The following is a 14,088-nucleotide window of genomic DNA, read 5'->3' as shown; positions in this document are numbered from 1 at the left end:
ACTTTTTTTTTTTTTAATTTACAAACATATTTTTATTAGTATTAATATAACTGATATGTTTTATTGTTTTAATTTATTTATTTTTAAAATATGATCAATATTCTTTTTAATTTATTCAAATTTTAGTTAAATTATACATTTTTTTTTAATTTAAAAACAATATATCAACGTTTTGTTTGTTTTATTTTTTCAAATATAGTGCAAGTGCTGTTAAATTACTTTTTAATTTTTATTATTTACACTGCTATTTGCTTGCAAATTTATTGATAGTGTTACTAAAATTAAATTTATTAATTATGAATTAATATTTTTTCAGCTCATTGCACATTTTATTCGAAATATTTTTTAAACTATATTTTCTAAATTTATAAATATTTTTATTAGCGGCTTTACATTAATTTTTAGTCATGCTGCTAGGCCAATAAAATAAAATAAATAAATACCATTAAAATTATTTACATATCGCCAACAAATTCTTTTATTTTCTACATTTAATTAGACTAGTATTTTCTTAACATTATTATATGTATATTTTTTAATTAAATAATATTTACAAATTATATGTTTTACCCTTTATATTTATTTTGCTTAAAGTTCATTGATAGTTTTATTAAGACTAAAATTATTTTTTAAGAGTTTATATTTTTTTTAGCTTATTGCACATTTTTTTAAAAATATTGTAGCGTATTTTTTTAACTATATTTTCTTAATTTGGAATTATTTTTATTAGCAGCTTTACATACATTTTAAAAGTTGCAGCTTTTTTTTTATTAAAATTATTTACATATCGTATTAAAATTCTATACATTATCTATATCATTGGATTATACATATATTTTCTTTATTTAAATACTATAAACACACATGATTTGCTTTTATTATTACAGACGCGGACAACGAAATTAAAACTTGCTGCAGTCAGCGGCAATTTCTTGGAGCTCTGTTGACAACGTCGCCGTTGTAGACTTCATCGGCGGGCCGCTTGATGGGCAGACCACGCCTGCCCTTGCCGGGATTGCGCTGATTGTGATGATACTGGAGCGTGATGATCTCCCAGTCGAACATGCGGCTGCGGCCGTCCTTTGGGTAGAGCTTGCAACGCAGCTGGCTGAACATGCGCCGCAGTCGCTTGTAGTCCGGCTTGGCGGCAAATGGCAGCTCATAGCAATAGTTGAGATACATGGCAAAGACGCTGGGCAGACCACGACAGAGCTGCTCGTTGCTGAGCTTCAGTTTCATCTCATGAATGCGACGATACTTTTGCTGCTTAGTGTTGGCCTCCAGATTCTGCCAGGGCAGTGAGCCCTTCACAAAATAGAGCAGCATGTAGCCAATGGAGATGAGATCATCGCGACGCGACTGCTCGTAGCCCTCGTGGGCGCCAATGGAGGCAAAGCGCGCCGTGCCCGTCAGATGGCGCCCCTCGCGATATGGAATATGCACTTGGGTTATGGGATCCGCATATTTCTTGGCCAGCCCAAAGTCAATAATGTGCAGCCGCTTGCAGCTCACCTCGCGGCCAATTAAAAAATTATCCGGCTTTATGTCGCGATGCACAAAGCCACGCCCATGCACATACTCCAGCCGCAGCAGCAGCTCATCCGCCAGCATCAGCACCGTGCGCAGCGTGAAGCACCGATGGCAATACTCAAATAAATAGGCAAGCGATGGCCCCAGCATTTCCATCACCAGCGCCGCATGATCGTCCTCAGCATTGAAGTAATAAATGCGTGGCAATCCGAGCGTCGCTTTCAAGGCGCGATAAACTCGATACTCATACGCCAGCTGTGGATATTGCGCATTCGCTTTCTCCAGCTTAACGGCCACGCACTCGCCCGTGTATAGCGATTCGCCCAGATAGATCTCGCCAAAGGTGCCGCCATCGAAGCTGGTGAGTACCTTGAAATCTCCCACTAGGAATTCGCGTGGTTCGTTCTCGTGCAGCGGCTCCATTTCCCAATAGGTTTTTATATTTGAAATTTACAAATACACACAAAAAAGAAAGTTACACAAATTTAAATGACACAATGACACATTTAGAAAAAATTATAAAAAAACGAGCAGCTGCAAAAAAGTTACTAAAATATTTATGCTTACCAAACTAATCTTTGGCAATTTTTGTTTATAAAACAAACAGTAAAAAATGGCTGAATCTATGTGCTGATTATGAAAGTAGCTTACGAAAATATTTAGCATACTTAAGAGCGCTGCAACAATATTTATTAAATTCAATTGAATTTGCAGCGGCTGCATTTCCAATAGGTTTATAAACCAAATTTAATAGACACAAAAAGTTACACATATTTAAATGACACATTTTAAAAAATTATAAAAACAAAAACAAGCAGCTGCATTTTTTTTATTCTAAAGAAGTTACTCAATTATTTATTTTTTTTACCAAACTAAACTTTGGCACTTCATTTAAAAGCAATTGGTGTTTATAACAAATGCGGTAAAAAAAAATGTTAAAAATTTAAAAAAAGTTTAAATGACTGAATTGCTTACAAAAATATTTAGCATACTTATGAGCGCTGCTAAAATATTTAATAAATTTAATTGCACAATATGCAATACTACGCTTAAATAATTGTATTGCACTATTTTTTTTTTATTACATGCAGCTTTTCAACATTTCTGTTAATTATTTGAATACAAATGCGAGTTCTTTGCTTTAATAATTATTGCTGCATATTATTATTCGATAGATATTTCTGTTGTTATTTCCTTGACTTCCAGCAGCTTGAAGCGCTCGAAATTGGCATAACGTAGTTCGAGTATTAACTCATTCATAATGCCTTGTTAGTCCTGCTGCATTCAGTGCCAGCTTGATGCAGTCGTCCAAATCCGTAGGCTGCTCATAGTTAGTTACCATAAATGGCAATCACTTGATAGAGCACAGCAACGTTTCGTTGATAGCCACACAGATGAGCAAAGTAGCTGCAAAGGAACGAGTGCCAAGCGTTTGGGTGAACTGCTGCTAATTTCATGCTGAGCAGCTTGATGGGGGTACAAGGATTTGATAATATCACAGACTCCAATCTGGCGAACTCTCATATGCTCCATAGATTCGGGTTACTCAAGTGCTGCCCACAACTCCCACTGGGATCGAAAGTAGTGAAGTAGTCATAATCATAAAATTCGGCATGTCGAAATTCTAGAAAAAATTAAAGTTACAAAATTTGTATTTTAATAGTTTCGACTGTAAATTTTTTAGACTGTACATTGACTAAATTACGATATATATATATAGCTATATATATAAAATTTGACAGCAGCTTTTAATTTATTTAAAGCGAACAATGCAATTTCTCTGAATAGATAAAATAGTTTAATTTATTGAATGCAACAAATTGCAATTAAGCTTGAACATAGTAAGTTTATAAAGTTTTAATTACAAAGAAAATAAGGCAGAACTTAATAAATCAAAATTATGTTAAATTAGTTAGTTCAATTGCTTTCAATAAGTTGTCAGCTTAGCTTGAGAGTTGCGAAGTTTAAAGTTAGCCTGATGATGATGATGATGACGACGACGACGACAAGGATGATGGCAGTTGTTAGCTAAATGGGCTACATGTTACACACACACACACACACATAGGCGATATATCGATTAACTGTGTGAGCAGACGGCTGCAGTCGTAGCAAAGAGCAAAGGAGCAGCAGCAGGAGCAGCAGTCAGCAGCCAGCAGCGGTGTAGCCAGGACAACAGTACGACGGATCAACTAGCCAGTAATAATGTCTTTCGCTGACATTTGACATTTTGGCTATATTTCACTCACTTTGTGACAACTGGCAACTTGGCATTCAAATATAACCAAAACTCCAAAGCCCCCCACGCTCGCCCAAACGCTGAGACGCACACGCAGTTGCCAGCCAGCCAGTCAGCCAGTCCGTCAGTCAGCCAGCCATTCATGCTCAGATGTTAAAGAACAATAAATTTCTCGCTCTCTCTCTCTGTCTCTCTGGCTCGCTCGGCTGACAGTACAAGGCAGCGACATATTTGCGTCTGAAGTTGGAGTTAAAGCTTTTGGAATTGTAGCCTCGGCAGGCATTGCCATTGCGGTGGCCATTATCATCAGTAGCAGCAGCAGCAGCAGCAGTCGAGTGGCTTGGCATTTTACATCATAACATGACCAAGAGAGAGAGTCTCGCGTTGCAGACAAAGTCCGAGGGGGGGTGCGGCTGATGGATAGACAGATAACCAGCATTAGCATTAGCGGCGTATGATGCTGCTGCTGCTGCTGACGACGACGACGACAGTCGCTTCACACACACACACATTGATACTTGCCACACGCATGTATGTTGTGCGTGCGTGTGGGCGTGGCACTGGGGCGCTGTGCGCTTCAACATGCGGGTAAATTATCTTTTCATTTCCGACAACACAGCGGACGGCGACGGCGGCGACTTCGAAGGTTTCGCCCTCTGTGTTCGCCTCTGTCATTGGCGATTCAGTTGTTTGCACTTAAGCTCGCTGCCCCCAGCCCCCCAGCCTCCCAGCCTCCCTCTCAAGCGCGACACAAATCAAATTTCGTTACGCTAATTGCAGCACATGAATTGAAGTATGCGCAGCTACAGTGCAGACTGCCTAAGTTGACAACGTTAGCATAAAATGTAAAATAAATCAAATTTTAATTTAAACAAGTTCACTAAGCTGCAAGCCAATTTAACAAAATTTTAAGGCAAAATCGTTTACTACGCAATTTTCTGAGTTTAATTTGCGCAAGTTTTATCAGAATTTGTTTGCTATATTAGCTATAGATATCGCTAGCTAAGCAAACTGCTACCAATAAGAAGCTTGAGCTTGTTTTAATTTGCTTAACAATTGTACCATAGGACTTAATTCTAGGCTGCAATTAAAATAAACAAAATAAAATTTGTTCAAATAATTTTAGATTCCATTCCATTCCATTCTATAAGTAATTGAACTTTTTAGTATACAAAAAATGAAATTTGTTCAGCAACAATTTACGCCAAACAAAATTTCGTTGTTTTTCAATACTTTTACTACTTTTTCTTTGACTGACATCAGCTCAGTAGTTCGTAACTGGTGCAAAAACTATTTACTAGGCAAGCAATTATTTGTTTTATTTATTTATTATAAATTTTGTTATTTATTTATTATTTATTTATTTATTACTTATCTATTATTTATTTATTATTTAATTATTGTTTATATATTTTATTTATTTATTGATTATTTATTATTATTTATTGCTAAGCAATTTAGCTGCATTTTTATTAATAATTTGACTTTTTGCTTAAAATTGTTTAAAAAGTCTTTTTTTATATATTATAAACAGTATTGCCAGACAGATTTTGGAATGGATTGAATTTATAGACAGTTGTATAGATTTCTATATCAATAAGAAAGCAATAACTATTTGATGAAATTCATAAGGCAATATACCAATTGGAAAAGGCTAAATGGCAACGCTAATCATAAATCATATATATATCGGCTGGAAAACTTATTTTGAGTTACATATTCAAAAGATGTTGATGCTATTGCTTAGTCATTTTGCTTGCGTATTTTTGAATAATAAATGCATTTGAAACAAGAAAGAAAGCTCAGCAGTTAAATCAGCAGCTAACTAGCGAAATGTATAGCCAGCGCGAACCAGTGGGGGAGTTAGTATGCTAAGAATATAAATATTTATGACAAAAGTGTGGGCGAGTATTAAGTTAAGTCTAATTAAGCAGCAAAAAAGCATAAGAATACTAATAATTTTAACACAGCAACGCTGACTATCGATATACTTATCGAAATACAAGTGTGAGTGTAAAAGAAAGAGATAGCGCTAGAGTGCGAGTTGGCAGAGAATAGAAATGACTTTAATAGCTCATCAATGATTCAAGCGGAAATCCGTTGCTGTCCGAGTGCAGTCGGTTTATTGGATACCGGAAAGGCATTATGTTGCCGTTGTCCGTCCGTTCGACTTTGCTCAATGTAGCAACTGCGACAGCCGTGCAACGTACTCGTTGCTGTTGCTGTTGTTGTTGTTGTTTTGGCTGTCGCCCTTGTCATGTCATGTTGTTGTTGTTCTTGCTGTTGCTGTTGTTGTTTATTTGTTTGATTGGGGCTGACTTACAGACAGCCAGACAGACAGACAGACGAACAGCAGTCGACGGCTCTTTGGCCTGTGCTTAGCTGAAATGATTTTCACGCTGCCCCCAAAAAAGTATGCAACGAAAAATTTGCATATTGTTTTGTTATGCGCAGCCACCCAAATGCGTCCACCCACTTTTTGCAAGCATATGCATGCAATTGAAGTAATTGTCATTGCCATGCACCTGTACCCATATATATATATATATACTATATATATATATATCCTGCATCATTATTATCATCATTATAGCTGCTGCGCAGCTCACTCGTTCGCTCCGTTTTGCCCACGTGGCCATGTGACAGTAGCCGCTTGGCTTTTGTATCTCATTTATTATGCAAATCTGCAACGAGACTCTGCTGCAGCAACTCCAAATGGCAGCCCAGTTGCTATATTGGGCGCTTGTTCAACTTGGGCTTGGGCTTTTTAGTTCGTAGGTCGTTGAGGTTGCTGTTGATTGTGCCAGGGGCCTGTAAATTGCCTTTAATATGAGGGCGGTCAACAAGTTGAAACAGCTACAACAATTATGTTGCAATAACAACAACAACAACAGCAACAAGTTGAAGCTCGACAACTCGTCAACGTTGTTGCCATCATCATTGTCATTGGTTGCTCTACATCCGTTGCCTCTTCAAAAAAAAAACGAACTGCAACTTGAGTTTGTTCATGCAACAGGCTGTGGCATGCAAGCTGCGTCTTTAATGATATAATAAGCATTATTATATATTAAATATAATATATAATAAATAATACATTTCTATAAAAGCTAAATCACAATTAAAAAAATATTCAGAAAATCTAAAAATAATTAAAAAAAAAATAATTCAAAATATATATACGCATAAAATAATATCTATAATATTTTGAATTCAAAAATTAGGCACATTTTATTTTTCTTTTATGCGTATATATATTTTATTATAAAATAATAAATACAACTTTTCTATAAAAGCTAAATCCCAAATTTAAAAAAATATTAAGCAAATCTAAAAATAATTTTAAAACAATATATTATTCCCCAACTTTTTGCATAAAGCTACTTAAACATTGTTTTTAATGGTCTAAGAAGTATCGCTACTGATTGCTTATGCTTTGAAAATAAATTAAATTTAACTTTAGCGTAATACAGTTAAGTCATTTATTAACAATATTGCATTTAAGCTTCTAACCTTTTCAATATTAATTTAATAAGTAAATCCCACGGTTTTAAAAAGTTTCAGAATTTCACAACAATCTTTTTGCAGTGTATTGAAGTTTATTAAAAATATTTTCGTTAGCTAATGTCGAAATTCAAATTTTATCGCTTACAGCATAAGTAAGCATATATAACTGTAATATCGAAGAATGAGCATAAAATAATGAAGGAAATAATTATAGAAACATTTAAGTTGCTCATAGGCAACATTGGAGTCGAATGGCTTAAATAAAAAAAAACTGAAAAATTTTACTAAATTTTCTTAAAATCTTAAATTAAAATTCTTCAACAAATTATGCAATTTTTTATGAAATTATTATTATATATGCATATAATAAAAATATGCAATTTTTTATAAAATTATTATTATATATGCATATATTTTATTATATATTTTTTCGAATTTTATTTAAATACAAACATAATATTAAGATCTGTAGCATTGAAATGCAAGCAGCTAAAGCTTAAAACTTAAAGCGCAGCAAATGGAATAAATAAGCAAATCGATTATGCAAAATAAGCAACCACCGTAATCGATAAGTTGAGTTAGCTGAAAGGCAAAATCCCAAATAAAATTGAAGCTTGAGCTTAGAGATTGAACATGGCAGCAATTGCTGCTAATGCGACTCGTTGCCAACATATGTTTTGGCCCAAGTGTTGTCATAAATTTTTGAGCCAACAGGCAGCAGCTTAAGGGCTAAGATGGTGTGGTGAGAGGGCAGGGGGTTGGGGGGTGTGGCATAGTCAAAGAAACAATGTGCAGCTTGCCAAACAGCAGGCACAACAAAGGAAATGAGTGCGGTTCAGTTGCTACTACGCTTACTGCTATGATATGACTAAGTTGCACTACGAGTCACGCAGACTGTCTGTTTGTCTGTCCGACTGTCTGTCTGACTGTCTGACTGTGGGCACAAGACAACATGAACAAGCAGCAAAGTTGGCAAATGATCTGGCAGAAAATCAGAAGCAACTAAGAGCAACTAGCAGCTAAAGCCAACTTTATGCCACTTCCTGCCCACGCAGCGTAGTCCAAGCGACTCACACACACACACATAGTAGAGTACAGTACAGTCGTCGCTCTGTCGCTTAGCCTAGGCTGTCAGGCAAAGCGATTAGAGTCGAGGGGGCTCGAGCTGGGGCTACGACAATCAGCAGACGGCAGCAATCAGGCAAAGTGCCTCTGCCCGTTGTCCACAGCGTGTGTGTTGGTCACGTTGCACCTGCCACACACACACACACACACACACGAACATACACACACACACACACACACGCTTATGCCGACAGACAAAACTACAGCTAAAATAATTGCATAATTTGCATATTATTTTCTGCTAAACATGCAAAAAGCGCCGCGGCAACAACGTGTGTTGCAACATGCATTCAAAATGTACACACACGCACACACACACACACTCTCTATGTGTGTGTGTACATTAAGTGCAAAGTGTAAATAACCAACTCAGCATAAATCGTGATTACAACATTTTGTGTGCGGATATTTGCGGGCTTGGTTTTGTGGTTTTAATTTAATTAATATTTTTTTTTTTGCTGCTTTGCTTGTTTACTGTGCTGCTGCTGCTGCTCGTTGTCTTGTTGCAACACGAAACTTGCAACAAGTTTAAATTAAGACTTACGCGCTTGCCTTTGAAGTATGAGCAGCGCTGCTTGCGTTAATGATGTGCTAATTAAACTATTTATGTTTGCATACAAATACACACACACACACACAGAGTTTAAGCTTCACGCTGTCAATAAATTTATTAGCGCTCTTAAAGCTCTTTACAGCATTTGGCTTTTTTATGTAATTTAGTTGAAACTCTGCCGCGCACTGCATTTAATTAATATACAAAGCTTACTTAATTTTTGTTAGTTTAAGCTTTAAAAATTCTGCTATATAAATTGTTTACAATTTTTTTTACTTTTGTTGCAGCAAATCTGCGCATTAATTTTTATATTTCTTGTTATAAAAAATTCTATTTATTCAGTTTCTTTCTAGAACGCTTAACTTAATTAAATATTCGATTCTTCAAACTGCTACAATATAAAAGGTAAGTTTTATTTTTTGTTCAATTATTCATTTTTATTGCTATAAAGCGTAGAAATTGTCAAATTTAGCACAAAGCCAACTTCGATTTAGTGTTAAGCATGCAAATTCACAAATTTCTTTTAGACTTTTAAGGCTACTCTTAATTACAGTAAATATTCTATACAAGCAAACTAGCAACACAAGCTATATTTCTATCATAGTCAGCTCTATAGCAGTAATTTATTGTTATCTCTCTTTAAATTTCTTATATTAATCTATTTAAATTTGTTAAATTTCTTTAAATTTCCCCTAGGACAGAGCCAACTTCCTTTTTTTTTCTTTCGAAATAATGAAAAAATTAACTTAGCTCAGCTAAATTTTTTTTTTGCTTTAAATGTACTCATTAAAAAAAATTTTTTTCATATAGAAAATGAATTAATTTCTCACAAAATGATCTAAAATTTATTACAAAAAGTTGTGTTTTTTTTTTTGAACGTGTGCAAAGGTTTAAAATTAAAGCGAATAAAATGCGCTTCAAAGATTTTTGTATCGAAATATCGAAAATTCAACAATGAAACTTGTGAACATTCTTAAATATTTAAGAAACAATATAAAGCGTTTACAACTTTCCAATTAGGTTTGCTCACTTAATACTCTAAAAATTCAGTGCAACAATTTCATTAAAAATTGCATAAATTAAAGCAAATTCGTATGACTGGCAGTTATATCTTGTTGCAGTTTAAATCAAGTAACTTATTACTGAGAAACTTTAGTAACAAAATACGTTCAGTTTAGTTGACTATATAGTGGGCTTTGAACATTAAAATTACATGCAATGAATTTTTGAATAATTCCAATGTTTTTTTACAAATTAGAGAAAAATGCAGCGCTGAAAAGATTTAATTAATGCATTAACTAAATAATAAAACTAATGTTACAGAACTGAACTTAACTTCAAATTTATACAACTTTCTTCTAAATAAGCAAAATTTGTTAATAAGTTAAACTTAAGCTTCAAAATTGCATTTAATTAGTTGCTTATATATTTGCAAAAATTAGTAACTAAAGATTGAAGTTTGTTGCTGGAATTTAAAAAATTGCAATAAGCTAATAAAATTGCATAAATTATGTATTTAAATTTATGCATTTTATTTATGTTACAGAACTGAATTATTTGCAAACTTCAACAGCTTTACTCTAAATAGACAAAATTTGCAAATATGTTCAACTTTTAGCTTTTTTTGCTTCTTTTTTTTATATTTGCAAAAATTAATACCAAGAGATATATGAAAAGTTCGTTGCTGGAATCTATAAAATTGCAATAAACTAATAACTCATAAAATAAGCAAAATTGCCAATAAGTTCAACTTTTAGTGGCTTTTATATTTGTAAAAATTAAAAACTTAGTTTTTAGTTAATTTCAGTTTAAAGTCTGCAGAGATTTCTGTGCAGTTCATTGCATTTGTTTTGCATTTTTTTTGTTGTAAATTTTGTGCAGTGTACATTTTTGCATGCAAATTGCAAGCAATAAAATTTGTTTAAATTTTGCAGTCCCTTTTTCACGCTTGGCTATGCATTTAGTGCTCGTTGTTGTCGAGAACTAGCGAAATGTAATAAAGTGCAAATATAGATAAATACATTTTGGCTTTTTGCATTTATCTATGTGTGTGTGTGTGTGTGTGTGTGTGTGTGCAAACGTGCCAAATCGCATTAAATGAGCATTAGCTGAATGTTGATTTTGTGCAGCCGCCCCCAGTTACACGCCCACTGCGTAATATATTAAGGCTAAGAGCGATAAATTTTTAGCAGCAGCAGCAGCAGCAGCAGCTTTGATCTGCAGCTGAGTGTGACCAGCGGGTCAAAGTTCAGAGAGCTTTTAACGCTGCTGGGCACTTCAATAAATTAATTTAAAGTTTAATTAAAAAATTGGACTTTATTTTCAATTAGTGCGCCCACTGCTAGCTTTGTGCACTTAAAGTGTATCGCACCCCCCACCAACGCCCATGCGCGCTACTGTTGCTGCTTAATTAATTAAGCAAATTAAATTTATGCATGAAGCAACAGCAGCAACAACAACAAAAACTCAATGAAAAACGTTAGAAGCAGGGAACAATAATTATCAATAAGGCAACACACACAGAGAGAGAGAGAGAGAGACGCAGCTAGAGTGTGCGAAAGAGAGCGGGAGAGTGCAGCAGTACAATGGCTATTAACTTACATTAGACAAAGAGCGAGAGAGAGATAGAGTGAGTAAGAGAGCGAGCACGCTCACGTAAAAGAAACATTAAGGCGCTCCCTCCTCACTCCTCCCCCTCACTCCTCACTCAATTTACATTGAAAACGTCTCACGCTCACTTTGACTCCCTGAGCTTGTTAGCTCCAAGGCAGGCGCAAGCAGCTGAAACGTGACCTGCTGCCCCCAGTCCCCCTGCCCCACACTACGCCTCTGCTGCTTGCTCGTCTTGTTTGCTGCTGCTGCTGCTGCTGCTGTGGCGCCTACTGCATGCAAAGTGCGCACTTCAGGTGTCTCCAGCTTTGGCTTTGGGCATGACCCAGTGGCCAAAAGCCAAAAGGCGAAAGCGGCACTACCAGCTACAGCGCTTGCCATGCAAATAGGTACAAGTAACTTTTGAAAAAGCAACAGCAAAGCAAAAAATAAATTTGAACAAATAGCAAAATTTATAAAATAAAAATAATATTTAATTTTATATGCATATAGCTTGATTGCTTTGATAGTTAAAAATAATTTAAAAAAACGCTAAATCAGATGCTACAGAAAATTCTTTAAATTATTAAAATTAAATTTAAATTTGGAGATTTAAATTTGCTCAACATCATTGCTAGCTCATAGTTTTAGTTTGTTTATTAGCCCTTTATAAATAAATAAATAAAAAATTTTAATTTATTAAATAAAAAGAATTTTATCGCACGAATTTTAAATGCAGCACTTGTTAGCATAAACAAATGTGGATATGTATATATATTAGAGTTAGATAACTATCGTTAGTGTGCGGCAACGATATGCGATTGTATATTTATATATATATATATATATAGATTGATTGGCTACAGCAAATTCTTTATTATGCATTTTCTACTCACTTTACGCATACGCATAGTTAGCCAATGCGCTCAAGCTTATAAAAGCTTTGAATATTGAATTTAATCTACAGATTTTTAAACGCATTAGTTGCTTCTTAATTTAAATAAATAAATTAAAATATAATTTATAATTTAACAACACATATTGCATTTATTATGAATTATTTTACTGCTGAGTTAATAAGTTCACTATAATTTTGAATGCTAATTATGAATTGAGTACAATAAATATTTAGTAATTTTATTATATGAATTAATTTAGTTTAGTTTTATTTTATGCAAGCGGCTCATACATATTTCAGTTTTTCTTTATATACTAAAAAATACTATTAAAACATTTTGAGCTTTTTTAATCAAATAAATAAGTTAAAAAGAATATTGAATTTATTATGAATTATTTTAATACTGAGCTAATTACTTCACTATAATTTCACTGCTATAATTTGAATGCTAGTTATTAAATTTATTTTATGAATTATATTAATATTGAGTTAATTCCTGCAGTAAAATTTCACTGTTATAATTTGAATGCTAAATATGAAATAAGTACAATAAATATTTAGTAATTTTATTTTATGCCAGAGGCTTATGAATTTTTTTTTTACATACTTAAAACAATTTGAATTTTTTCAAACAAATAAATAAGTTAAAATGCTTAAGCTTTGAACTCGTTGTTACGTTAGCAAAATATTTTTTATATATTTTACAAAAAAATTATTGAAATGCAGCGCGCTGTGCTTCGACTGTAAGCTGAGCGTTCGCTGCTTGTCTCAGGGGCTCATTTCATTTTTCTTGTCTGCGTGTGTGTGTGTGTGTGTGTGTGTGCTGCAATGTGAAAGTGAACTTTGCACTTGCGTGTCCATTAAAGTGTCTCAGGTAACTTGCAACGTGGCATGTCCAAACAAAAGGGAACAATGTGAGCGGCGACGGGCACAACTTAATTTCCGCCTAGATTTCAATAGTTGCAGCAGCTGTAGCGACGTGCAACGTGCCACAGCAATGAATTTTAAAATATTCATAAATGAGCGCAACGAGTCTGTATGTGTGTGTGTGTGTGTGTGATAAGTGCCTGCTGCTGGCTCAAAGGGTCGAAGCGTTGCCATACTGTTGCACTAATTGCTGCCACACCCACTCACAGCCAGCAGCACGCAAAATGTTGCAAATCAATGGCAACAGCAACACATGCTAAAGGGTGTAGCAACTCCCCAACTCACGCTCTCTCTCTCTCTCTCTCTCTCTCTCGCTATTGCTGTCAGTTGTAATAAACGTTCGAAAGTCGCCAGCGCCAAGGCTCTCAGTCCAGCTCCAGCTCCAGCTCCAGCGCTAGCGCATGCCAAGGCAAACAACTGGCAGCAGCAATTAGAAAATGTTACCAACTTAGAAATGCGTGGCGCCCGACTAAATGGACGTTAATGGCCAGCTGGCAACCAACTAATAGCACCATCAACAGCAACAGCAACAGCAACAGCAGCAACAATAATAAAATTATCACAAAATGTTGGCAGTCAACCTGAATATGAATGTGGGTGGCTGGCTGGGGGTGGGTGGCTGGCTGCCTGTCCAGGTAAACAAAAAGCAAACAGCGCAGCGCGTATGGCCATTGACAGTGGGCGCGCACTTTGGGCTGTGGGTGTGGCATAGGCACATTAAAA

The 14,088-nt window shown here is 35.0% G+C and overlaps 1 protein-coding gene across 1 annotated transcript; it reads right to left on the bottom strand.

Moving 5' to 3' along the window:
• Nucleotides 1-835: 835 nt before the first annotated feature.
• On the bottom strand, nucleotides 836-2,024 carry LOC108605927 (casein kinase I). Its single transcript, XM_017995747.1, has one exon. The coding sequence runs from the start codon at nucleotides 1,951-1,953 to the stop codon at nucleotides 919-921; it is 1,035 nt and encodes a 344-aa protein (XP_017851236.1). The 5' UTR covers nucleotides 1,954-2,024; the 3' UTR covers nucleotides 836-918.
• Between the last annotated feature and the right edge of the window lie 12,064 nt (nucleotides 2,025-14,088).

This window comes from Drosophila busckii, chromosome X (assembly GCF_011750605.1).
Source record: "Drosophila busckii strain San Diego stock center, stock number 13000-0081.31 chromosome X, ASM1175060v1, whole genome shotgun sequence".
NCBI lineage: Eukaryota > Metazoa > Arthropoda > Insecta > Diptera > Drosophilidae > Drosophila > Drosophila busckii.
The sequence above is the reverse complement of the archived record's forward strand: the minus strand, read 5'-3'. Positions and strand labels throughout refer to the sequence as shown.